Below are 26,920 nucleotides of genomic sequence, written 5' to 3' on the forward strand. Positions count from 1 at the left end.
AAATGTGTGCTCAATTGGGTTGAGATCTGGTGACTGACTAGGCCATTGCAGAGTACTTTGTTTCTTTGCTTTAATAATTTCCTGGGCTGCTTTCGCTGTATGTTTTGGGTCATTGTGCATCTGTATTGTGAAGAGACTCCCAATCAACTTGGCTGAATTTGGCTGGATATGAGAAGACAGTATGGGCCTGATTTATTAAAGCTCTCCAAGACTGGAGAGGATACACCTTGATCAGTGAACCTGGGTGATCTAAAAAAATTGTAATGGATCTGGTCTAGGATTGAAAACATTTGCTAACAAATAACAAATGACTTTAGGTAATCCATTCCAGGTTTGCTGGATCACACAGGGTCACCGTTGAATGTGTATTCTCTCCAGTCTTAGAGAACTTTAATAAATCAAGCCCACTGTATTCATTGTAATCAGGTCCAAAGTAACAAACTGTAGATTTTGCCACTCCTAATATTCTTGCAATTTATCAGATGGGTTTTTTGTTTTCGCAGCCAAGGTTGGTCTGTCTCACCTGCACGTAGAGCTCCCTTGACCGCACTTTGTACATGCACAGCAAAACCTTTAAAGTGCAAGCAACAAACCTTGAATCAACTCCAGACTTTTTATCTACTTAATTGATGATGAAATATTGAGGCTTATATAGGTTTGGAGTCAATTATTCAATTATTTTTGGTGGGTGGTACTTCCTAAACCTGTAATTCCTAAACCTTTTCTCCAATTAAAATTAAGAGTCTGCACTGTATGTCCATATGATATAACTGTAGTTTGAATACATGAAACAGGAAATACAGGAAACAGGTAAAGTACCAAAATTTGTGTGCGCACCCAAATATTTATGGACGTAACTATATTCTATCCCAATGTATGTCTCATGTGATAGTTCTGCATCCACTAGAAATTATACTATGCAATGCACGAGTTTTATTTGGAGTTAACTATTTGGATCTGTTATACTGGATTACTGTGTGTATGGCCAACTTAAACTATAGTCTAGGTGAAAACTAAACTAATACATACAAAATTCACATTGAAAGTTATTAGAACACCAAGATTCAAAGGGACTTCCTAAAATTTAATGAGCAAATGGCCAAGGTAGTCAATACGATTATCAAAGTGCTAAGTGATGTGTTAAACTTGTATCAAGCAGATATATATGTGAAGGAAAATAACCAGTGTCTCACCACTGGGTACTCCTTTACATAAACCAACATAATAATCTATTCTGTATTTGACTTCAGTGGAGAAAAGTCAGGTGTCTAATATGGCTGTACTGTCTGCCAGGTCTGTAAACCTCAAAAATGAGTGGACTTAAATACAAATTGTATGGCAGGTAATATTGTTCCAGTATTGCACTTTAACTATGGATTTGTTGTTTGCTTAGATTTCAGCTGTAAATTGAAACATCAGGCCATATAAAAATGTTTATTATAACTTTTTTTTGTTGAAATTAGAAGCTGTGCTGCTGTATGGTGACTCAAACATTTACAAGGCACATTTGTAGTTTGATTCCCCCTCCCTCTGACTTCTAAGAATAAGTTGGATGATTTTGTCCTTTTGTTGCGATTATAGTAGCCAATAGCAGCAAATAAAACAAATCCTGCTGGGATTGACCTAAACTAGTAATCTGGTGTCTATTTCTACCAAAAACAAATTTTGTTTTAGAACATATCTTTTATTTTTATATTTCTATTTAGTTTTATGACCTTGTGATGCATGTATTTTTTTTTTTTGCCTTCCAAAGTACAATATTTTGCATGTTGAAGTGTTTTATAAAGCATCTAGAAAAATACTAGTAAAAAATTCACCTACTATTTCAAGCTTCAGTCATCAAGCAGTACTGTAAAGCCAAACAGTGATACTTTGTAAAATAGGAGTTTGTTTCCAATAAAAATTGCTCTTTACCCACCTGAGAAGTTCCTTCTCCTTGAGCTCCAGCTGAAGCATAAGAGAATTCAGTTCCACATAAAGCGTGTTAGCCCTTTGTAACTTGCGTTCATAGTGTTCTCGAATATCCAAAGCATGTCTGAAAAAAGAAATCTACATTACAGTACATTTATTTGTAAAGAATCTCTAAAGCAAAAACTTTTTCCACTGAGGGATGCAGGAAGCCTTTCACCTTATAATTAGGTTGTGAATGAATGATTCCTTAAGGTGGTCTTGAACTGTGCAGCGACGTTGGTGTCTACAGTCCTGCTCAAAGATTGTGAATTCCACATACTTGTATTTGATCCCCTCCTATTATTCATATTCATTTCTTTTCTGCTAGTGTTCTAGAAGGGTGTAGTTCTGCTGTATAAAATACTTCCATATGTTTTGCTGTGTTGCCCACCTCTCAGTTGCACTTTTAGACTTTGTAAAAGTGAATAACTTCCAGTGTCACTCAGTGGAAGTGAAAAATAAAAATAATTTTGTATGCACCAAAAAATTTAATTTTGGAATACGCTTGGAGGGACACTTAATGTGTTTGTGATCATGCTCTTGGTACTTCTTTCCCACAAAACTTGGGATAGCTACAATTTTGTGTTTGCCAATGTCCAGTGCTCCTGCACACAGCAGTATAAGGTGAAGGTAAAAGACTTCCTGTATTCTTTATTGTAGTACAAAAAGTATTTTGCAGCAAATCTTTTTTTGTTTTTGTTTCCATTTTGCATTGCATAGGGAATCGCTATAACTCCTGTCATTTTTTGTTTTTTGCCAATTGCGTCCCATAAGAAAAAAAGGAACATGGGAAGCTAAAAACAGAGCTGCTGGTTTTATATTGTGGCAGCACAAAACATTATTTTCTTCACCAGAGTAGCAATAAACAGAATCAAAGATGAGTAGTTGGCAGATTTTCATATTTTAGAGTTTGCTATAGGCACCAAGATATGTTACCCCTTGTATAGATTTTTTATGTCATGTCACCTACAACATATTTCCTAAACATTTTCCTCATATGAAGATCCATGAGGGTATGATTTTACACATCACTAATAAATGAATGAATGTTATTTGTCAGGTCAATTTCCTTTTCCATTTGTCATGGAACAAACACATAATGTGACGAGGGAAACTGTTGAGAAAATAATCGTGTAATGTGAGAAGTAATCAGCTGTCTTACATTCTTATAAAAGAACACACCTGAGTTCCTCACGGCGACGTGTTATCAGTTCCTCTTCCAGGCGCTGTAAACACGTCCCCTCGGACTTAATTTTCTCAAAATGTAGTCGCACTTCTTCCCGCCATTCTGCCTGTAAACCAAGCAGAAGAAATTAGTTTTACCAGTACATACATATAGTAACCTGTACACATGTAAACTATAGAAATGTACAAACTCAGTGCTGAACAGTTTCAGAATGAAGATACAAATGTTTGGTAAATTTTGTTAAAATCTGGAGTTGTTTTATTAGTATTCTCCCTTGCATGTCATTATAGATTGTGCAGAAGATACAATACTCCATGTATGCGGTTTGTGTACACTGTGTAGCTGCACAAGGGCTCTACAGGATTTAGGAGCCACTTGTTGGTCCTGCACAGGGTCTTTTGGTGGCTCCGATGTCCTGAGACTATGAGGACCTAGCCAAGGCTGTGGCATCACCCTACAGGTAACTGTGTGCTCACGTTATATTATGCACAGTACAGCTGTGTTCTCTTTAATTTTCATTTTTAGTTCTTTTATCTGTCTCTGGATACTTCTGCAAGCTAGGTATAAATAGTCAATGATTGTCATATCAAAAAGAAGGAATTGTATGGAAAGGAAGCATGCTTGCTTCATATCAATTACTCCCAGTAAAATAAATTAGATTGACAGCCCCAGATTCAGCACCTTTAAAAACAAGTCTGCATTTTCAAAGATACGTTTTCTTGAGAGTGTTGCTGAAACCTGCTAAATGTATCACTTTCATTACGATCTCTGTTTAACTTCCCCAAACTGAAATGAAGCTGATGCAGGCTGGAAGCTTTGCACATTCTTAGTAGAAGCTTGCTGTACATATTGCTCTTATACAAGCTGAAATCCAAATATAGAAGGCATAAAGGTAACTACATCGTTTTCAATCGATTAAAAGATCCCAGAGCAGTAGATGCTTTGCATAAGATATGGCAGTGACCCTGCATCAGGGACTATAAGCTTCTAGTTATTCTATGAAATAATCTCCTCCCTATTCCCTCTGGCCATAGCTATCCCCTCTTTTACCCAGGTAAATTCACTAACCTTTCCATGCATAGGCTATTAAAGTGTCTCATGTCATCTCTTAGAACGTAGCTCTATGGCGCAGGGTCCTCTCCTCCTCCTGTGTCACTGTCTGTATCTGTCTGCCATTTGCAACCCTTATTTAATGTACAGCGCTGCATAATATGTTGGTGTTATATAAATACTGTTTAATAATATTTGCAAAAAAAAAAAAACTGGATAATATTTACTGATTTTCTCTTACTTTCTTAGTTACACCATCCAAAGTTTGTATCCAGTCCCTGATGTACATGGCACAGTAGTGATGTAGTGTACTGGCAGGAACTAGGCCATATGTGAAAGCACTCTGTGTGTTTGAACTGTCTTAATAGCATTCGTTTTCCAACTTTAATTTTTTAGCTGTCATTTTGCTGAGCCACTGCAGACTTGTATTTCTTAGGTTTAGGTATTTTAATGAAGTTGTCATTTTTACTTTGTGATGAATGGCTACTTTGTTCTTTTAAACACAACAAATGGTTGTTTTTAATAGCTTTTTTCCTAACACAAATGTAATTGTTAGGACGTTAACTACATCTGACCCTCTTCCATAAACCAGCAACCAAAAATGAGAGACCATTAGATATAAATGTGGTCAGGGAACCTGTTTGGGGTGGGGGGGTTAATACGGATAAGATTTTTTACTTCTTTTTAATAATTCTTAAATTTTGTGGGATAACCTTTTAAAATTACAGCATATGACCCTGCTGTTTCTTGAGGCTCAGTGCTCTGTGCATTGTTTATTATTATTATTATTATTATTATACAGTATTTATATAGCGACATCATATTACGCAGCGCTGTACAAAGTCCTTAGTCGTGTCACTAACTGTCCCTCAAAGGGGGCTCACAATCTAATGTCCCTACCATAGTCATATGTCATTAATGTAGTCTAAGGTCAATTTTGGGGGTAAGCCATTTAACCTAACTGCATGTTTTTGGGATGTGGGAGGAAACCGGAGTACCCGGAGGAAACCCACACAGACACGGGGAGAACCTGCAAACTCCATGCAGATAGTGTCCTGGTTGGGACTCGAACCTAGCGCTGCAAAGGCCAGAGTGCTAACCCATGAGCCACCGTGCTGTGTTTAATATCTGATTACATGGCAGGAGAACAGAGTAATCATACAGATCTAACTATTGGGTTTATTATTAAAGCAGACCTGTCATAAGTCCAACAGAAGGGCTGCCATTGATTAGTTACCTTGTTTTTTGCTAACTTTCTTTTCTCTTTTCTTTTTTTAGTCAGTTTCTTTTTTCTTTTTTTCTGTCTTTATATAAATACTTGTTCAGGGTTATGGATTTGAAGAATTGAAGCAATACAGTTAGTAGAAACAACAGGCAAATAGCACCTTATAGAAGGAGGGAAGGAGCAGTGGCAGCCACCATGTTCTCAGGTTTCTGTGCCAGAAAAATAATGTCTATAATATTAACCCTGGACTCACAATAAAAGGTTAGTGTGTGGATATGTGTATCCTGGCTGAAGTTTGTATCACCTCTAATCATGCTATGAGAGTCAGCCATTGTGAGAAAGAACAGACTTCTGTTTTGTGCCAGTATAAAGCTGGAGGCATCATTGTATTCTTTTCAGACCTGCTTTCCATTGAAAATACATCAACATCAACAAACATTGTAACAAAAGTCATATTGCACGTTAACACACGTCATCATACACTGATGTGCAAAGTGAATAGTGACAACACAAACATTGATTAAAGTTTTTCTACTAATTTAAATGGAAAAAGACAACGAATGTACAAAATGCAAAATTGTGAATGGGTCCTCATGGAATATATAATCACTTACCTGTGACTGGAAGTAGGTTTCCTGTGGGGTAGAGAGGACATCAGCAGAGGCAATATCTAAATGTAATAAAATTTGCCGAAAAGACGGTCGGTTTCTTGGCTTGCTGTTCCTATTTATGATAGAAAATAGAATATAATGAGTCAAAAGTAATATATTTATAGAGGTAAGATAAGTTTGCTTTAGTGCCAAGAACAACAGTTCTTAATCTACTGATAAATATAAGGTCATTACTAAGTCTTTTCATGGGGATCCATCCACCCAAAATGATGGCACAGAGTGAAACCACCTGAGCATTTATTATGTAGCTCAGGAAGTTTACCAGTCTGATATCAGAGTATATCTATAGATCAGCATACCTGCTGTGGCCATTATGCTGAGTTCCCATTCTCCATGATGGCTTTTACTTTTTTTATATACAATAGACAATAAACAGGAATGTAGTTATGTAATTTTGGAAGGGATATTTGCTTGCTTTTTAGATAAAAATTTAGGCCCCATACATAACTTAAATATTACTTTTGTAGATTGACTTTAGATATATCTAACAAATAAATGTACAATACTGAATGCTCATAAGCTGTACAATGTCCCTTAATAATGCCACTTGCTTTCTGTTCTATGTATGTGATTTGGTATAAACTATAAATGTAATCTTTATTACATCTTGATGGACTCAAACATATCTCTATGTTGCATTATAATAACAAATATTCCTAATTTAACAACAGTGGGTGAAGCAATACAGAATCATCTGTGCATCCAGAACCCCTTGTTTACCAACATAATTATAAATATATATCTGAAATACTATAAGTTCCGAATGCACAGTTGGCCAAAGGATGAGAGAAGAATTTGTATGGCTCCATCTATCTAAGACACCTCTTTATATTAGTTAAGTCAAGTGAACATATATACTATTTTAGTCCCACTTAAAGTAATAAATATTATTTCTTTCTGCAAGCCTAGGAATGAAAGACTGTTATTATAGACAGGTTATAGGAATGGCCATTCTGCGATACTGACCAGCACTGTCTCAGGAGAAGCTTGAATCCATCGGGGCAGCTTGATGGTACAGGAAGATGGAGACTGTTGCTGCCTACACCCCATATAATAGCTGAGGAATCCACATCTTTATAAGGAATCTCCCCGGTCAGAAGCTCCCATAAGACAACTCCAAATGACCTGATGAACAAAGAGAAATTTAATACAAATGAAGCCATGCACAATAATAATTAATGGGAACATCATTCACAAAAAATCATTTTACTGATACAGGTAAAAGGTCAACAAGAATGTTTGTTCTCATCATCATTAAAACAGAAGGTATTTAGATATTATTATTTTATATGAAAACAGCTGATTGCCTATGCTTTCTTCTCTCACACTTAACATATGTAACATAGCATCATCAGCACCCCTGGACATGTGTTATTTTCTTAAGGATGAACTGTAAACTTTTCTACAGGTGCACATTTCCAGGGACCAATTTACTCCACTGATAAGATATAGGTCGTCCCATGTTTTAATATACAAACAGCTGCTGTGTGCAAAAAAGTGTTTAGCTGCAAAACAAAAAAAAGCAAGAACAGAAGACCCAAAGCCGGTCAGAGACATAACAAGACAGTTCTCTATGTGGGTACGATCTAATTACACATCTGAGCATTCCTGTTTATGTCTAGGCAGTGTGATGTAGGGAATATAAGAGGTGTCAGGTGGACCCATCTGACACAGATTTCCTAGGTATGAGTGTAGGTGTGTGAATGTGGAAGGAGTGATTATGGATTAAAGTTTTTCCTTCTGGAAAACAGCAGGATGGCAGAAGCTGCTTCCTCCATAGACAAGATAATTTTGCATTTGTCATCTCATGTTTATGATCTGATCATCTTTTAGAGCAAAAAGAGATCATTATATTACCACCTATCTGTTCTCTGTAAGCTATGAAGAGAATGGCTCAGCGTGTTGATCTGGTAAATGAAATGATTATCTATGATGATATCACCAGGAATAAAGGTTACACAGAAAATCCTCATGGACCGGCACGTCTCTTACTGTGACACATTAGTCATTAGGACAACAAATATGCATTGAATGACTCCACTCACACTTGTGGAAGGTCAGGAAGATGCATTTCACGGGGACGTGTGAAGATACAGCTGGAACCATTGTCACAATTGGCCTGGGCTTTTACCCAGAATCCCTCACTCAAAACAGGTTTTGCAGTGAAAATAATGTCTTAAGCCACTTTCATTTGCAGAGACAAGGTTTAAAATTAATATAAAATAATACATAAAAAGGTGATTTATATCACAAGTATTATGTCACTTTAATCTGTATATTTTTGCATCAAGATACATTTGATATGAATATCAAATCAACAGACTGAATTAGTATAGAATAGTAAGTGAATCTGACATTCTTTGAAACATTCCTTGGTGAAGAACTTTCCAGGTCCATGTGTTATAATGGCAGTAATTGATATGTCACCATGGAATGTTGCAGTGATTGTCAGATTCACTGCTTTATAAACAGACTCCTGTGTATTTAGTAGGTATGTTCCCAGCATGCCCTGTATGCTACCAAGCATCATATTTAGCTGTAAGCATATCAATTTAAGGTCAATTTGATCATCAAAAAAAAGGTGACAATTTACTTGTTTTTCTTGATCCTGAGCAAATACTAATATCACTCTTCCTTATTTTTTCCTTCCAGTTCACCACTTCTTACTCAAGCCTATGAGACTTCTGTACTATGGTATTCTTTCTTTGAACATTCCAGCAGGTTTTTACCACTTGTAAGTCTTTAAAATTAAGCCTCAAATTAAATAAAAGTGACAAGAAGTGTTTTTAATCAGATGATGCAAACTGCAGTACAAACTCTGCAAACTGCTGTATTTTATTTCATCTTTAATAAGATTCAGTAATGAAAGCTACTGTAGGTTTATGGTAAAAACATGTTTTCATGTTGTTAAAATATGATTTGAAAAATTTACTTGAATAGTCTGTTTTCTCATACATATTGGGCCTGATTTAATAAAGCTCTCTGGAACTGATTGACTATCGGTGTGATCCTGCAAACATAGAATGGATCTGGTCCAGGACTGAAAAGATTTGCCAACTAACAGCAAGTGATTTTTTAGAATGTGTTCCAGGTTTGCTGTATCACCCAGGTTTTCCCATGATCTTCTCCAGTTTATGTAAATACAGTGCAAACCTGAGCAGCACCACTTTGACTTCAGTAGTTAACAATCTGTGAATTATTACTGTGGATTAGGGTGCAGTGATCTCTAACTGCCTCTAGGTGGAGCCGGTGATCTGCAGTGCACCCTTACTATTCTACAATAAGAAAAAAGTCCCCAATGATTCCAACACAACACATGAGAAAGCCAAAGACATTCAATGGAATCTGTTTGACATTATAACACACATTTACTGGAAGTTGGTTTTGGAACCCGCCCAGCAGTTAAATATTTTGTGGACATCAGAGACATTCTTGTGTGCTAATATTTTAGAAAATTCAGCCTACACATTCACTAGACCCTGCAGACAAAACACATGTGGTCCTATTCAAGGGAGTTCTCATTCTAATGACATCTATAATGAAAGAGATAGGAGAAGCTGCAGAGTGCAAGGCTGTCACCTGACATCAGGCAAGCATGCAGAACAAGAGTTACACTTTTCAATGGCTACATGCTTGGTAGTACTTCACTAGGTAAGCTATAATTTACCTAAAGCTGAACACCAAGAAAACAGCTAAATATGCAGTTGAAATATATGTATGAGAGTCAGATTTATAATTTAGGCAACACAGCCAGATAGCACAGCCTAATCCTGGACCTCAGTGCAGATTTTATAGCATTTATCCAATACAGCTGGATCCAGGACCCACCCCTGCCTGTGTTAGGCCAGTAGCACATCAGCCAGGCACTGATGAGGTTATCCTTGTGCTCTCCTCTCCTGTAAGCATGTTTCCTGCATTAGACTGATTACATTGTATCAAAGCACTTTGAAGCCCTGAATGGCTCATATTACCAGCCTACTCTTCCCTAACATAAAGGCTGCTTTACAGGAGAAAAAAGACAACTGATAAACAACAGTTTCAGGTATTTTAATTTATTTTTGTTAATGAAAACATATTTTCAATAACTGCATTTATTGGATTTATTGTAGCCCATGTACTTCAAGCTGATGAATGAAGTGAACACAAACTTTCCAACATGTGCACATGACTTGATTGGCAAGAGTTAGCACTTTGTTATATTGTATCCCATATCACACTTAAGGACACATGGAAAGGAATTGTCACATTGTCCTATTTGCACAGGGGATCCCAGAACTAAAATAAGTTCTAGCATCAAAACAAAATAAATAATTTACATAGTTTACAAAATTACACATTTCACTGCCCAAATATAACATTTGTTTAAAAGGCAGCACTTTAAGCATCACCAGTGAATAAACATGATAAAATAAGTCATTCTGATTTTTCTTTCAAGAATAATCTGAAATTGCAGCCATTAGGCATTTATTTTCTGTAGATTTATTTAAAGCTCCTAATAAAAATGAGTCATCTCTGCCTTGATTAGAAAGAGGCGGCCAGAAATGAGGTCCCATCTGCAGCGTGTCCCCGGGAAGCTTATTTAGTGCAGATGAGAGCTAAGTGTGTGCGTGCAAATATGTGCGCCTGTGTGCCAGCCGCATGGGGATATTATGTGATGGAGCCCTTTCAAGAGGGGTCATACAATGACAGATGGACACTAATCCCACACCCATCTCCATAGTAACACTGTCTGGCCCAGCACATCGCTGGTAATGATCCCCCTTTTCACTGATTAAAGTGGGCTGATGACTACGATGCCAAACAAAGAAAGGCATGTGAGTAAAATGAAGAAATGGACAGGGATCACAGGAGTGCAAACACAGATGGACAGTCATCCCTATTGTTTATGTTTATGTATACTGTATATACACTGCGCGGCCAAACAAAATTTGCCAACCCTTTGGAGTTATTGTGATCATGAGGGGTTGCTTTAGTGTGTCGGGTTTAGGTTCAGCGCTGTTACCTGCCCAAAAAATAAGATCACATGACTCCCTGACTATACTGAATGACCAGGTTTTCCCATCAATAGATTTTTTTTTCCCTGATAAGACCGGTATATTTCAAAATATCCCCCCTTCTAATTGTGTGTTACTTTCCCCACCTCTCCTCTACAATCTATTATGAATGCTGCAGCCAGACTCATCCATCCTTCCCTCCGCTCCTCTTCTGCTACATCTCTTTGTATTTCTCTACACTGCCTTCCAATTCACCTTAAAATCAAATTCAAGCTCCTGTGCTTTGCCTTCAAATCCCTCCACAGTTCTTGTTGCACTTACCTTTCTGACCTGGTTGAAAAATACTCCCCTAGCTGCTCTCTCCGCTCCTACTAATGACTTCCTCACTCATAACCTCCTCACACGCACGGCTCTAAGACTTCTCTAGAGCTGCCCCGACTCTCTGCAATGGTCTTCCTCGTCCTTTTCGGCTTGCTCCTACTTTCTGCTCATTTAAAAGAGCACTCAAACACCATCTTTTCAAACTTGCCTACCCATCTTCAGTCTCTTAAACCCTCCAATCCATATTGCCCCCTCCTATTGTGTGATACATTCCCTTCCTCCTAGATTGAAAGCTCTTGGGGGGAGGGTCCTCTCCTCCTGTGTCACTGTCTGTATTAGTCTGTTATTTGCAACCCCTATTTCATGTACAGCGCTGTGTTATATGTTGGTGCTATAAATCCTGTTTATTATTATTAATATTATTATTATTAATAATAATAATGACAATGCCAAGATTCCTCAAATTAGAATATATTAATGAATGAAGCCTGCAAATAGTGTCTTTTGTCTTTATTCACACAGAAGCTGCTACTGTCATTCCTAAAAAAAGCAGGATCCGGCAATTAAAGTGACAGCAGAATTTCACAATTCCAGTGGCCAAAGCAGGCAGGGTAAGTCCAGATTGCTATGACAAGTTCCTATGCCAGGCGCTTAGCAAAGCACAAAGAAGTGGACAGCAGTTGTAAAATAATTGGGTGGCAACCCTAAGAAAAGCTTGGCAGAGATTGTGTTTGTTGGCATAATGTAGCGGCTACAGCATGAGCCACCTTCATTTATAAAAATCAGCAAGCAACTCTAAACCCAAAACATTAATTTAGTCTTATTTGACCAAATGCCTTGCAAATACTGACAACAAAACATTCTCTAGATAAAATATCCCGCCATAAAGGAGTTTTGTTAGCAGAATTTACTACCTCATTAACGTCATATCTACCTGTCAATTAGTGCTTAACGAATATACCAGATTGAAAACACAAGGTCCTAATGAAGCTATCTGCAGATCAATAGGGATTCTTGAGGCCATTACAGACCGTTATGGGATTCCAGTGCTACAAAATCCTGAATCTTTTACCTTGCAGTTTTACCAAATCCCTATTCATGCATAAAATGATACAACTATGAAGTTGTAAGGAACTGCCATAAATTAACAGAGGAGAGAGAGAAATAACTGGGGTTGCCATTACTGGCCTCCTTCTAAAAATTGGTAACCCAAAACAAGTATTTACTACAGAGAAAAAGTCAGACGTCCCTATTTGCATCATTTTTCCTATCACCGACTCAAAGTATTAAAGTAAAAGTGGTCAGTAAGTGAGACAGAAAACTAACATTAGCGAATTAGCAATGGCAGCCTCAATGTTTATTTATGGAAGCAAAAAATGAGCAAATGAGTAAAACAAGTAAGTAAATTACTAATGGCCCCGAGACAACTGTGCTGAAGCCAAAAATGCTTTTGGTTTATCTTTACCTAAATCCAGTGCAGCTAGATTGCTCAAATGAGTGGTAAATGGGTCTTCTCTTCAAATCCTGTACTATGCAGCTTGAATTCTCTCTGCCCTATGTGTCACCAATCAGATATATAATTTAGGTGAATCTATTATGTGTATCGTTAGTTGCTTTGATATATATACTTTTTTTTGTGACTGACAACAATGGGCCTGCAATGAGTTTGTTTAGGATTACATCTCCACACAGGTCAGTAAATGGGGTCCTAGACCACCATACTACTGACATAAGTGAAGCAATGCCTGGGTGAAACAAAACACTGTGTTCCCAGTCAAATCAGTAAACCTTTAATTTTAGATTTTATACAACTTAAATAATTTCAATAATACACACACACATATATATTTTATTTAGAAACAGAACATTTGTTTAAAAGACAAGTAAGGAGCATCTGCTGACAAGCTGCCACCATCACAATGAAGGCAGCAGCTGACCACATGTCAGGGGGGCCCATCAGACTGGCTGGGGGTCACCGGTATAATGGGTGTTTATACTGAGAGCTGCATGGAAGCCAGTCTCACTAATTATCTGTGAAAACGATGGTTATTACCTTGTTGAACAAAAGAGGCGAAAATAATACAAAGGTTTTTCCTAACTACCTCTGGGCATTAGCAAATGCTCTTCTTCCTCCTCCTTGGCCTCCCCCAGTCCCTCTTTCCTGCTCCACCACACTAAGTGGAAAAAATGACTAATATAATTAAGTGGAAATGCAGAGTCTTGGGCTCCCCGGACCCTCTCTCTGGGCAGTCAGCCAGATGTCTGACATGTTCTGTTTTCCCTTAGGAGAGGTTTTCTTAGACTGCAACCTGCGTAGAAACTGCTAAATCTTAAGCATGCCGTATACAGAGCATGAAATGTCACTACATCAACACTACGAAAATCTTAGCGCTGCTAGTTGGTACAGTAATTGTTTGTTGGGACAAACAGACAGAAATCAGGACTTTGCATTGCAGTAATCCAATCAAATGTGATGTTTCTGAAGCCTACTGCTTCTGGTACGTAAAGGCTCGAGGGTAATTACTGAACTAAGCTGATATAATGTTACCCCGATGTAACAGAAGAAACAGCAGTTTCTGGGAAGAAAACATTCTGATTTACCCTGTGTTCTATATAGCTTAAAAAAAATAGGAGTTTTGTGAGATCACTTCCACAACGTGTACACAACATACACCTGCGCTGCACTAGGCACTCTGAATATTGTTGTCTTGTAAGGATTCAGTCAATGTCATGTGATCATTTTAATAAAAGCTTGGGCTAAAAATTGCTATTAGATGGGCATGGAGCATGTCTAAAAAAGGGAAAGGAGAAGTAATTCCATGTTTTATAAAATATTAAGGGCTTTCTGATTCTTTTTGCCTTGCCCTAATCTTGTTCATTTCTCTGGCTGAATTCGTTCAGAAATGTCCAGGGGTAGATAGAGAAATGAAAAAAAATAAAGAAAAATCGCCACAGCTTGTACATGGTCAGGCTTTGTGTTTATGTCTTACCCTGTTGCCCTGGACACTGGCCCAGAAGTGAGAATAGAGGAAAATAAACTGATCTTTATTAACGCTTCCCTAGCCCAGATGTCAGACCAATCACATAAAGTACCAATGCTGTCACATAAGCTGAGAAAACATGGGTGATACTCTCTCCCATGCTGCTTCAGGTTTAGGATCTTCAGCCTTCTTGGTGCAAACAAACAGGGGAATGACATTTTGGATTGTCACTGTAGTGTTAAGATGTTGGATCCGAAATGAAAATCTGTCAGTGTATAACCCCTTTGTTTGTCCTTATGCTCTTTTATTTGCAAAAAAACCCAGAGTTCATCACTGCACAGCCCCACAGTTCTGCCCTTTGTTCTACCTTCTCATTCTCAGCAGAAAAGAGGTAAGACTGAGTGGGGACTGGACTGTCTTATTACAGATTCTTGGTATAAAAAATAGTTTCTACAGAGAACTACCTGTAATAAAATTATTATATCACATCCTTGGGTGGTAGAATCCTTCTATCATCTCCCTTTAATGCAGACTAGTGATGGAAAATAATAATAATATTATTAATAATAAGGATAATTTAAAATACTAATAATACAAACAATACCCCGGTTTTCATACACGCACAAAATTTATCTCACAACACCAGCATGCATTAGAAAAGATATTTTAGTTCTGCTTTAATTATTTGACATATTAATAAGGGTACATAAAATGAAAGCAGAATTCTACAATCCCAATAATGTGAAACACTCATATATGTGTCAGATTGCATTTTAGTAATGTTAATCAGCATGAAATTAGAAGATAAAAGAACACAAATGTAATCTTATTTGCTGCTATGGAAACCAACACAACATTCCATCTTTGTCAAGGAATCCAACTGGGTATCGTCATTTTTATGTTTAGATGTCAGATAAGAATAGGGCACTATCATTTTAGATGGTTTAACTTCTTCAATTTATTTTTTGTTTTAATGTGATATTGCAGCAGAACGTTACACAGAGAGCCTGGAATGGTCCTGTGTGGGGTCCATAAAAAATTAAGAAAACAATCAATCCAGTTTAAACACAAAATTCATGAAACCTGTAGGCTAGCAATCTGTCTATATAAGACATGTAGGTGGTCGTGAATTTCACCTGCTTTGTTGCAAATTAAAACAACAACAGGTGGACAGGAGGGGCAACAGCAATCCAACCCCCAAAGAGGGAATACAGGCACATGGGGGGAATACACACTACTGAGCAACATAAGGAATTGTGATCAAATTAAATTGCGATTTTGTATTTAACTTGAATTTCCGGGGCAATGTGGAATCCAGTCCTCAGTGGATTCATAATTTTGGTATCTATGAACTGTTCTAAACGTCTTTGTTCTCAATGAATTAGACACTATATATACTAAACATTTTTCAACTTGAAAATTTTGGTCATCAGGATCTGATATGTGATTTCAGTGTTTCCTTAATTTCCACCCCAGGAACTGCACGTGTCTCTAAATGCAATGAAGAAGCCAGGTGAGATACTTGTCGTGCTCACACAAAAGGCTCTGTAGCATGGGGAGTAGACAAGGTAGAAGAAGCTGGAGCAAGCTTTACCATAAAATGGAAACTGGATGAAATCTTTTGCCTGGCAGGCATTAAGTAATTTGAGTCTGCTACTTACCACAGTGCTGTTTGAAAATGAGACGATAGACTGGTATCAAAGACTGCCTAATCCCACCCTTCTGCACATATAACAAAAACAATATATATTATGTATTATTTTTTTCTTTCAGTTTTATTTTCATTTGGAAAAGTCATGTACAGAAAAGTAATATCCAAGAACATTTCCAAAAAGTGTAACGTTTTCTTTGAATCCAGTAGAGCAGCAATTCTCAACCAGGGTTCTTTAAAAAGTTCCCAAGGGTTCCTTAAACTGTGGCTGATTGACCTCCGATCATATGGGGCCTGATTTAGTTTCAGAGCCAACTGCATGAAACCAAGGACTTTTTAGCTGTCGTCCCACTAACAACCAATGCAAACAATATTTTTTTTATCATTGACTGATTATAGCAGAGTTTCCCTGACATCTGAAAACTATGTTAATGGTTTCTCAGGGATTAAACAGATGAGAAAGGCTGCAGTAGATAAACTAACCAGAATGTGGGGATCTCAGAAAACCAGATGAGCCAATCCTAAAAGCAATGACCGTGTAGGTGAATGTTTTAACGGTTTCTTTGCAGAGGAGTAAAAAGGAATCACCAGCTTATGAATAAATGGCACATGGGCTGGTAATATTGCAATAGACAGCATGCATACCCATGAATCTTTTTTATCAGCATACCAATGAAGGAAATTGGTGTGCCAACTGGTATCTTTAGGAAAGAGGAAGGAGAATACAAAAAATATTTGATTGTGAAAATTGGATTCAAACCCTGTAAAAGCAACTGAACAGATTATGATTCATTGAGTCACTCACCAAATGTCCACTTTCTCAGAGACAGGCTCGTTGCGTATGACCTCTGGTGCCATCCAGGCTACTGTACCAGCAAAGGACATTTTGGTGCTCTTGTCACTCAGCTCTTTAGAAGTACCAAAATCTGATATTTTTACCAGGTCATCATAGGTGATCAGCATGCTGTGAGTAACAAATGAATAAACAGACACACATTCATTTCATGTACCTACATACATCAGAGTAAACATGGAACTTAAGACATTTTACATGCACTAAAAAGATATATTAGAGGTGAGTAGTTAGCTGAAATGAAACTTAGGGTTTAAATCATTTTCTTCCACATATTCTGATTCTTACGAAACCAAGTCATGTCTTTTCTCCTTTTCAGGTAATTTGTGCAGTAATGATGACAATATTTACTCATTAAAAACGAAACTGTACTTTGTCGTTATTTCTAAGTAAAAAACAGATTTTACCTTTCATTTTCTGAGAGCAGCGTGGGAGCGTGAAAGAGAGAATTTGGTCTCCATGGACAACAAGAAATATTCCTCTTGCAGATTAATAAACTCCTATATAACTCACATGGCCCATCCACTCAACACAAAGGTCAGTATTACTGTGAGAGCTAATATGTGCCAAGGCCACATGCATGCTATACTCACACTTCCCACCCACACAGAAGACACAGGACTATGCTTTAACAAATGCCAGCAGGATCTATTCTAAACAGAAACATAGATCCTGTGTATGATATATCAACATCGATCTCTGCAAAATATATTGAAAATGATTTCAACTAGTGCACAGATTATGTCACAAATATGAGACCAGCTGGCCATTCCTTACCAAATTAGAATAAATTCCTATATATATATATCTGGAACAGATAAACAACGATGAAATTGTCAATAAAAATCTTGCAAACGACATTATTTGCAGAATATGAATTCAGTCATTTATACTAATAATTTGTTTTTAAGCAGTGCTCTTATATCCTACGGATTGCATATTTTGTATAATGCATGATTTGTCAATCATTGTAAGTGCCTCCAATATTTTGGCTTCTGTATGTTTGTTGTTGCAGGGAAGTGTTGGGTAGCAATATTAATTCATACATTTATGTACTTAACTTTTTTTAAAGATGTAATTTTAGATAACCTGTGAGATACAGGACTCCTTCTGTATTGCACCAGCTTCCATGTGAATAACTGGTAGTTTTCTTGTTAACCTATAAGATTAGGATAGCTTCATATTCCTTTAACAAAAGATTGTTATTTTGTCCTTTTAGCTTCTTTGAGGATCCCCTTAGTGGCTATGAAGTGGTGCTGTGTTGATGATGTGTGTACTATGATGTACTGGCCATGTACATGTGTGCTGCTATTTGCAATATGGTATCACTAAAGCATATGAGTGCTAGCTACCAAGATCTTCTATCTGACACGTAGCAGTGAAGTTCCACATGAGCTGCTTTTAATAAAGTTTGCTACTGGCACTGAAAACTGGCTACTGATGCAAAGCTTTTACTTTTTAATTACTGGTGTAAAAGTAATGCATTTCTTACTTTTTATAAAATATTATATCACATATATCAATATTATAAATGATAAAATCACAATGGCGGTGTATGGATTAAATGTTTACAGAAAGCAGGATTACATTGTTTGTACTTTCTGTCTAGCACCTTGCCTGACATCACCAAATATTTTGCTGCCTTGCTGAAAATGTTTTAAGCTTAAAAAAAGAAAACTGATGAAGCTACAATATCTAAAGATTGGTAAAAATATACAATATATTTTATTACATATTTTATTTTTGTTCTTGGGTTTATATGACCTTTAATGGAAACTGAAACTGGATATCTTATGGTAAAACTCTAGGCAAAGCTTTGACTGGCCTCTAAGAAGAGTTCTAATCCTTTCCCGTTATACAATAATGTGCTTTTCCTTCACATTTGTCCCTTTTGTAGAGATTTCCAACCATTCTCGTCCTCCAGATGACACATAAGGTGCAGATAAATTTCCATATTGGGTTGGAGATGACATTACAAACTACACAGGGGTTCCTGATCTAAAAACATTTTTATACAGGTTTTTTGCTTTTTTAATGTAAAGATGGTTTACTGCTCATCCAAGCAGCCTATGTAGTTCATTAGCTAAAGTTGCAGTTTAAAAATCTGATGAGATTTTTTAGAATAAGGACATCATTGTTCTTTTCTCAGTGAGCTTTTAGTCAGTATTGAATTAGAATGGAAAATCTTGTAAATCATTGTGATGTTGGAGAGAATAAAGAGTTGCGTTACTGAATGCTGAGAAGGCCTGAGGCAAGTGCTACAAATTCAGCTGTTACTTCAGTAAGAATCGATGTGGATGCAGTGAAATGATCATGAAGGTATTCTCTTTTGCTCAGGAAATCTTTTTTTGTCAGCAAAATCCCTTTTATTACAGCAACAAACAACAGAGGCCTCTATGTGGGCTACAGCAGTTGTAGGTCTGACCCCATGGACCCAGATGTCTCAGACAATAAAAGGGGGTGAGTCAATAACAATCAGTGAATAATAACTGAGGCCATGTATGTCATAGAACTAATATTTCCCATAGATTGTGCACAGATTGACTATGGAAATGGGCACCATAATGAGGACTTGAGGACTCAATAACTACCATGAGGACTTGAGGACTCAATAACTACCATGATTTATGCCATAATAAGCCCGCTGGAGACAACAGATCAACATTATGAGCAGAATACACTTATTAGTAAAGAAGAGAAAATTTCATCAACCATTACTTACTTTGGTGACTTGAGATCCCGATGGATAATCTTGTGGAGATGAAGATAGTTCATTCCTCCAGCTATACCCATGGACCAATCCACTAGTAAGGAAGGGGTGACCTTCCTCCCAGCACGTAGCACTTCATAAAGTTGCCCTTGAGCACAGAACTCCATCAAGATACAATAGCAAGGTGCCTGTGTGCATACACCCCTACAAGACAGAAAATCCAGCATAATCATTTATTTTTGTATTACCACAAAATGGCTACAACCAGACAGACTAAAGAAGTAATCAGGCTAACTGCTCTTGTATAAGTGCGGAAATCTAAGCTGTTCACTTAGCAAAGTGAAATGTTTGTAAGGGGTAATAATCCTAACTTGGTGAATGTGCACCCAACCCTGTGAAAGAAAAAGTGCAAAATAAAGGCATCATTTTTGCTTGCACTTGGTTAAATGAAGTCAGCAGAGTTTCACCTTATTCTCTAAGCTATGGGAATTTCTCATGCAGAGGTTTTGATATATTATTAATAATTTATTTTAGCTTCAGACCCTGCTGTAAACACACATACTTCAAATAGATTCTTCATCATTTAAGGTTCTTTCAGAGTTTACTTATAGAACATCATTCATATATCACAAGCATACTCTGTCCAGGGCAAACCAAACTTGGTAACTGTTAAACAGCATGGCATGTGATTTGATTCCAGTACTCAGATACACTATGATTGCCCTCCACTCTTCTCTGCTCACATATTCTGTTTTGTGATACTAACTAATACTCTCTGTAACCTGTAATCTTCTTATTCTTTACTTTAAGGGACACAAACCATCCTTATCCTTCTTACTCAGAAACAAGGAGCAACAACCACAAAAATAAAAGTTTTAAAGGTAAGGTATCCTTAAATGTTTGGTTGGAAAATTATGCTCTTTACTCTTCTAAAAACAATTGTGTGCAGTTAACACTTAACATTATGAATACTGCAGTCTGAGAAAAATGTGCAAGGTCAGGTTGGATTAAAAATTCTGGACAGGAAAATCTGACAATATGGGGTTGGAGATTTTGAGGGTAATGGTCACATGTTCTTATACATTTATTCATAAAATATAGCAAATCATTTAAATGTAATGTGTCACGCTCTTTCATTTAAATGAAATGTGTCACCAAACTTTTACAAATCTCAGAGTAGTATGGAACTTGATGACAAAGAAACACAAAGGCAACACACATTAGTGGTGTTCAATGAATTAACATGTTTAGGAGACTTTGAGGAGATCCAATGATACCCTGGTATGGTTGAGACTCTGGCTTTTCTGCCAAGATATTAATCATAACACCCTAATATGTTTTCTTTATACTGCTGTAGAGAAACTACTTCTCCAGGTAAGTGGACACAGCTTGGTCAATCACAGCTATGCTGGGGTGGTATGATATCCTTATGATCACAGTGTTCAAGGAAATATATTTTAAGGTCCTTAACTTATAAAAGTATAACTTAATTTGTTACCGTATTGCTTGTCTTTGCAGACTCTGAAAAAAAGGTTAATATGTATAAAACAGAATTCGGTTTGTACTTTGCATTGCTGTAGGGAAGATAATCTAGCATGCTATGGCAAAAAAGGATATTATATAACAAAGTTGTTTCATTTCTTCTGAATTCTTTTATAAGTAGAAGAGTTTTTTATTTGCTCACTTGAAAGTGATGATATTGGGGTGCTTCAGTTTCCGAAGATGTTTGATATCGGTCTCTTTTATATCTCTGACTTTTTTCACAGCCACTTCTTCACCGTGAAACTTCCCCAGGAAGACGGCTCCTTGAGCTCCACTGCCTACCCACTGTAGGTCCTGAATCTCTTCAAATGGCACCTCCCAAGGGTCTTCACAGAACAAAAACAGAACACACAAAGTAGTTTTAGGAGAACATATCAAAGCATGTAATTTATACTTCTAGGAATCACTAGATATCTTCACTTATGGGCTCTGCCTAATGATAATATGCATTACAAGTATTGGTGCTGATGTAATATTGGTAGTGCTGGAAGGTCTGAGTTAAAGAAAACTATAAAGCTAATGTAAGATCTTTCATGAACAGTTTTTTTTTAGGTTGAATTGTTTTATAACATCCAATATGTAATCTGAACATTTTTGATTGGACATATTGGAAATATTTAGGCAACTTCTGAATGACACATACAGCCTAGGGAGCAGCAGAAGCATATGTTTAGGATACAGTATGAAAATTGAGGTTTACCATCGATATAACAGACAGTACAGGACCTGATTGTGGGACATGATGTGGGGAAAAAAGCATGAAAACATGCCTGTGTACATTGGGGCAAGAAATAGGAGGCAGAATAGCAGCTATTTGTGGGGTGGAAGAGTAGATAAGATGGGAAAAAATGATGATGGTAGAGGTTGTCAAGAGATATGATTTTCACTGACCATGGAACATTAGTAAAGGAGACAGGGCCGGTAGTTTTTGATTGAGGAGGAGGGATTCACAGTGGGACCAAGAATGGATCAGGTGAAAAATGAAGCGGATTGCTCAGGGACAATGGGAAAATAAAGAACAAGAAGAGTGGAAGATGGTTAAAGGAAGAAGGTTGGTCATGGCTTGTATAAGACAAAGTAGGCCAATAGTACAGTGGGGAGACAGGAAAGCTTGCAGGAGAAAACGTTTGCCTAAGCAAGGGGAATGGGAGAGGGATAGCATGGAATTACAGGGAAAAGGGTAGTAGTATCAGAAAAATCATGGAATAGGGATAAAGAATACAGAGCAGAAGTTAGTCATGGTGAAAACAGAGAGAGGAGGAGCAGAATGTGGATGACAAAGGGATAGATGGGGTGAGATCTCTAAATGGGCTAGACATAGTGGGAGGTGATTATGACATTGGAGTTGTTTGATAGTAAACAACATCCACTATGGCAGTCAGGGTACAAGAGATAAAATGTGTGTTGCACATAAAGGACAGTATTGTGCAAAACAAGATCAGAATGCCAAGAACCAAAACATACAGGGGAACAGTAACTGCAGGATTGTCCAGTAGCATACCATAAGAAAGAATAGGGCATTAGGAAGTGTGTTACACAATGAAAAACAGCATGGACAGTGCAGGAGACATGTGTGAAGGGCACCAACAGAGACTAGTGTGCACATGGGGGAAAGAGCTGAGGCCATTTGGGAGATCTCTGTTATCTATGACTTATCCCACCACTGGATAAGTTATTATAAATTCGAGTTCTACTCTCCCAGGAGAGAGAAGAAATTAAAAAGTTCTCATAATTCAACTTCAAGTGTTGGAAAGAACATTCTGTGTATAAAGTACAATAAAGCAACACCGACAACTAGGAATACAATACAATGCCACATCTTTTTATTTTGGGCAAAATCAGTGTATGATACTGTTTTACTGACTTTTACTGATAAAAAAGGTTTACAGCTAGAAATATTGGATAAGACAACACTGGCTGCTGCTTACTATCCTTGATGTTCAAATAAACTCTTAATGATTCATGCTTAGTGTTAGGATAGGTGAGGAGTTTCCTTACCAGATTCATAAAGCAAACCCCATGGCAGATGCATGGACATAGCAGCTGTAAGTTTTACCTAGTTATCTTGAATAATTCTATATATTCTTGGACTATACGATAAAAAAGGAAACATTCCAAACACCAAATTATTGAGCCTTCATTGGTCAATTTGTTTTGAGGCAAAATCCACTTTTGGTTTATTACTTAAAGCCAAACTTCAGCTTTACCTTCTGTCCTCAGGCCCATCTCCTGTATTGAAACTGCTTACTCCGATTTCACTTCACATCTCTCACAGTGAGCCTGATTTATTAAAGCTCTCCAAGGCTGGAGAGGATACACTTTCATTAGTGAAGTTGGGTGATCCAGCAAACCTGGAATGGATCTCGTCCAGGATTCAAAACATTTGCTAGCAAATTACTTTGAAGAAATCCATTCCAGGTTTGCTGGATCACCCAGCTTCACTGATAATAGTGTATCCTCTCCAGCCTTGGAGAGCTTTAATAAATCAGGACCAATGTGAGTGATTTACCTAGAGAAACTAAGGTTGTTCATTCACCAAGCAAAATGATCACTTTGCAAAGAATAATTCATGTGATTGGATAGCTGAAGTCAGCGGGTCTTCAACTCATTTACTATGCTAGGTGATCTATCCCTTACAGGGGGATAATTCACTTATTAATCAATAAAGATCTATTCTTTTCCTGACTGGAGAATACCCAGTGTCTTCTAACCCTTACCTCCCCAGCCTTTCTGTTCTTACACTGCCCCTTTCATTCACTGAATTTCATTTTTTTCAACCATGGAGACTCAGCATCATTCTATTGATGTTTCGCAGCTTCCTGATTTTGGCCCTTCCACCAGTCATGATCTGCCTGCAATCCATAGAGAAGCACTAAACCCAGTGATAATGTTTATTTTATGGTTTGTCATGAAAACAGAAAGGTTTTATGTAATATTTTTATTAGTGTGTTTATAAGGGGAAAATTAAAAAAAGCAAAAAAAAACAGAAAAAAACTTCAGTCTTACAATACCACCATGTCCACATTTGTATTTCTGCACTTACCTTCTCCTTGCTTGTGTTCCGTTGAATAGGTTTTTCCTATCATAGCCCAGACTGGTTTTAGACAACCAAAGAGTCCACCTAGGAACCCAACTCCAGCCTGACACTGCATGCGTCCCTCCCCAAGAGCTCGACATGGCCTATCATCTCCTAGGCCGGCTGCTGCTCCACCACCTCTGTCCTCGGGTTCTTGTGGATCTTGAGGAACACTGTGTGTTAGGGGAGAAGATGAATCCTCATTGGGAAGAGTGACTTCTGTCCGCACCATATCACGAAGAACACATTGTGTGGGGGTCAGTTCTTGCTCTGGGGTGCATCCAGGTGGGGTATCAGTGTCCAGCCTTCGTATTGGTCCATCTATCAGTAGACTGGCAAAGGAGGGAGAAGGGGTGCGGGTGTCATGTAGGCATGCCATTATAACTCATGTGGCAAGATAAGGAATTCAAGCAAAAAATCTCTGCTAAATTCTTAGCGATGGACCTACAAAAAATAAGAATAAACAGATTTTTTTAATTTTATATTTTATCACAACGACTTGCAATATATACATTTACAAAGCCTCTCGTCTAGACTACTGTAACATCCTCCTCTCTGGTATTCCACTAACCTGACTCTCTCCTGTACAATCTATTATGAACGCTGCAGCCAGACTCATCCATCCTTCCCCCCGTTCCTCTTCCACTGCATCTCTCTGTAGTTCTTTACACTGGCTTCCAATTCACCATAGAATCAAATTCAAGCTCCTTTGCTTTGCCTTCAAATCCCTCCACAGTTCTTGTCCCACTTACCTTTCTGAGCTGATAAAAAAATACTCCCCTAGCCGCTCTCTTCGCTCCTCCAATGAGCTACTAATGACTTCCCCACTCATAACCTCATCACACACAAGGCTCCAAGACTTTTCTAGAGTTGCCCTGATTCTCTGGAATGGTCTTCTTCGTCCTATTCAGCTTGTTCCTACTTTCTGCTCATTTAAAAGAGCACTCAAAACTCATCTTTCCAAACTTGCCTACCCATTTTCTTCTGTCTCTTAAACCCTCACTACTTACCCTCCAATCCATATTCCCTCACCTATTGTGTGATACATTCCCCACCTCCTAGATTGTAAGCTCTTCGGGGCAGGGTCCTCACCTCCTCCTGTGTCACTGTCTGTATCTGTCTGTTATTTGCAACCCCTATTTAATGTACAGCGCTGCGTAATATGTTGGCGCTATAAAAATCCTGTTTAAAAATATTAAGCCAAAATAAAATATTAGAAACTGATTTAATATATGTCATGCAAATGTAGATATTTTATATGTTACTTGCAGCAGATAGATATTTCTTTTGCATTTTCATCTGGGCTACCTACATAATGTATGATTAACTATTCTGAAAAAACTGTCACTCTGAAGGGTTAGAGTAGCTTTACTCAAACTTTTTAACATGGGCAAACCCTTGAAATAACTTTTTGGTCTTCAGGAATTCCAAAATTATTTTATCCATAGAATGTCACTCCTATAGACAGCTAATAAAATCACCGAACTCAGTTAAACCCACCTGAGAGGCACAAACTGTTCATTGATCAAGGAACCCCTAACAACTTCTAGATAAATCCTGGTTGAGAATATGATAAAACTGAATCTCTGTAAATGATTGTTATATAAATAATTATACTCATCTCTCTTACTATTTGGCAAGTCACTGACACATTGCTGTGGTAATAAAACTGATTATTTTGCTGATGTGTAATCTCACAATAATACAATTATATCAGACTATCGCTCTCCAATTGTTACTTGAACACTGTAATCATATTATATAGTACACTATTGCAACGTGCTTTATACTGTTCCATTAACTCATTTACATTTATCAGTCTAAAAGCCTGAAATCTTACTAGTAATCTTCTCTAAGTGTATAATGCAATCTTGGGGATTTCACAAAAAAATGCTAACCTCACAAAGGCTGGCGGAGACTTATGACTCCAGCTACTGGGGAGTAATATATGCTTCATAAAACTAATCCCTATAATTCTTATAACACTAATGCTTTCTTAGTGCAATTACACTTACGCTAAACCTTTCACTGCATAAGTAAACTCAAGGGTCAGAGTCAGGACACGGAGCACAGGAAAAGGGCCAAGTCACCAAAAGTATACAAAAGAAGAACTGTCTGTGCTCCTAATACACACCAATCAGCAAGTTCCTTTCCATGATCTTTCAGAAAGCTATAAATTACATTATGGCACTAGCAGGGTAAAAACATTTTTAATGACCTTTTTAGGCAATAGACCTGCAAAGTAGCAGAACTTTACTGCGCCTTATTTATCAAACATGAACACTTAAATGCTGATGAACAATATGCCATTTGAAAAAGTATTTGATATACCAAGCAATCCATCTATCAGGTATGTACAGTTAAGCTGCGTACACACGTGCAATTTTTGTCATTGGAAAGGATCTTTCACAACTGTGAATCATATCCTTTCCAACGACAAAGGACTACACGATGCATGAACGGTGCTGTACATACAGCACCATTCTGCTCTATGGGGAGGGGGAGAGCGACGGAGCGGCACCCTGCTGCGCCCTCTCCCCCTTCCCTTTCATTAGGATCGGTCGTCGTTCATTGTCCGTGGATCTGACTGTACACATGCCAGATTTTCGCCTGATATCTGGCCGATGCCGATTATCGGGCGAGAAAAATCTGACGTGTGTACGCAGCTTAAGGTCCATAAATATTTGGAGAGAGACTTTTTTCTAATTTT

General features: G+C 37.6%; 1 protein-coding gene and 1 long non-coding RNA gene across 2 annotated transcripts in view; one reads left to right on the forward strand and one right to left on the reverse strand.

The window, feature by feature from the left end:
* MAP3K12 (mitogen-activated protein kinase kinase kinase 12) overlaps nt 1-26,920 on the reverse strand; it is an 82,675-nt gene that overhangs the window by 14,432 nt on the left and 41,323 nt on the right. Inside the window, exons 2-10 of the mRNA XM_072406104.1 lie at nt 24,178-24,654; nt 21,277-21,460; nt 19,605-19,796; nt 16,835-16,993; nt 7,049-7,207; nt 6,026-6,134; nt 3,133-3,242; nt 1,864-2,035; nt 57-95 (exon numbers count right to left, since the gene is read on the reverse strand). Of these exons, the coding sequence (XP_072262205.1) occupies nt 57-95; nt 1,864-2,035; nt 3,133-3,242; nt 6,026-6,134; nt 7,049-7,207; nt 16,835-16,993; nt 19,605-19,796; nt 21,277-21,460; nt 24,178-24,589 (1,536 nt within the window). The 5' untranslated portion in view covers nt 24,590-24,654. The remainder of the gene's footprint in view (nt 1-56; nt 96-1,863; nt 2,036-3,132; nt 3,243-6,025; nt 6,135-7,048; nt 7,208-16,834; nt 16,994-19,604; nt 19,797-21,276; nt 21,461-24,177; nt 24,655-26,920) is intronic.
* On the forward strand, nt 11,927-22,567 carry LOC140327001 (uncharacterized). The gene is made up of 3 exons (XR_011919959.1): nt 11,927-12,008; nt 20,403-20,473; nt 21,359-22,567. It is a non-coding gene; the product is annotated as an uncharacterized lncRNA (long non-coding RNA).

This window comes from Pyxicephalus adspersus, chromosome 1, assembly GCF_032062135.1.
Source record: "Pyxicephalus adspersus chromosome 1, UCB_Pads_2.0, whole genome shotgun sequence".
In the NCBI taxonomy this organism is placed as follows: Eukaryota; Metazoa; Chordata; class Amphibia; order Anura; family Pyxicephalidae; genus Pyxicephalus; species Pyxicephalus adspersus.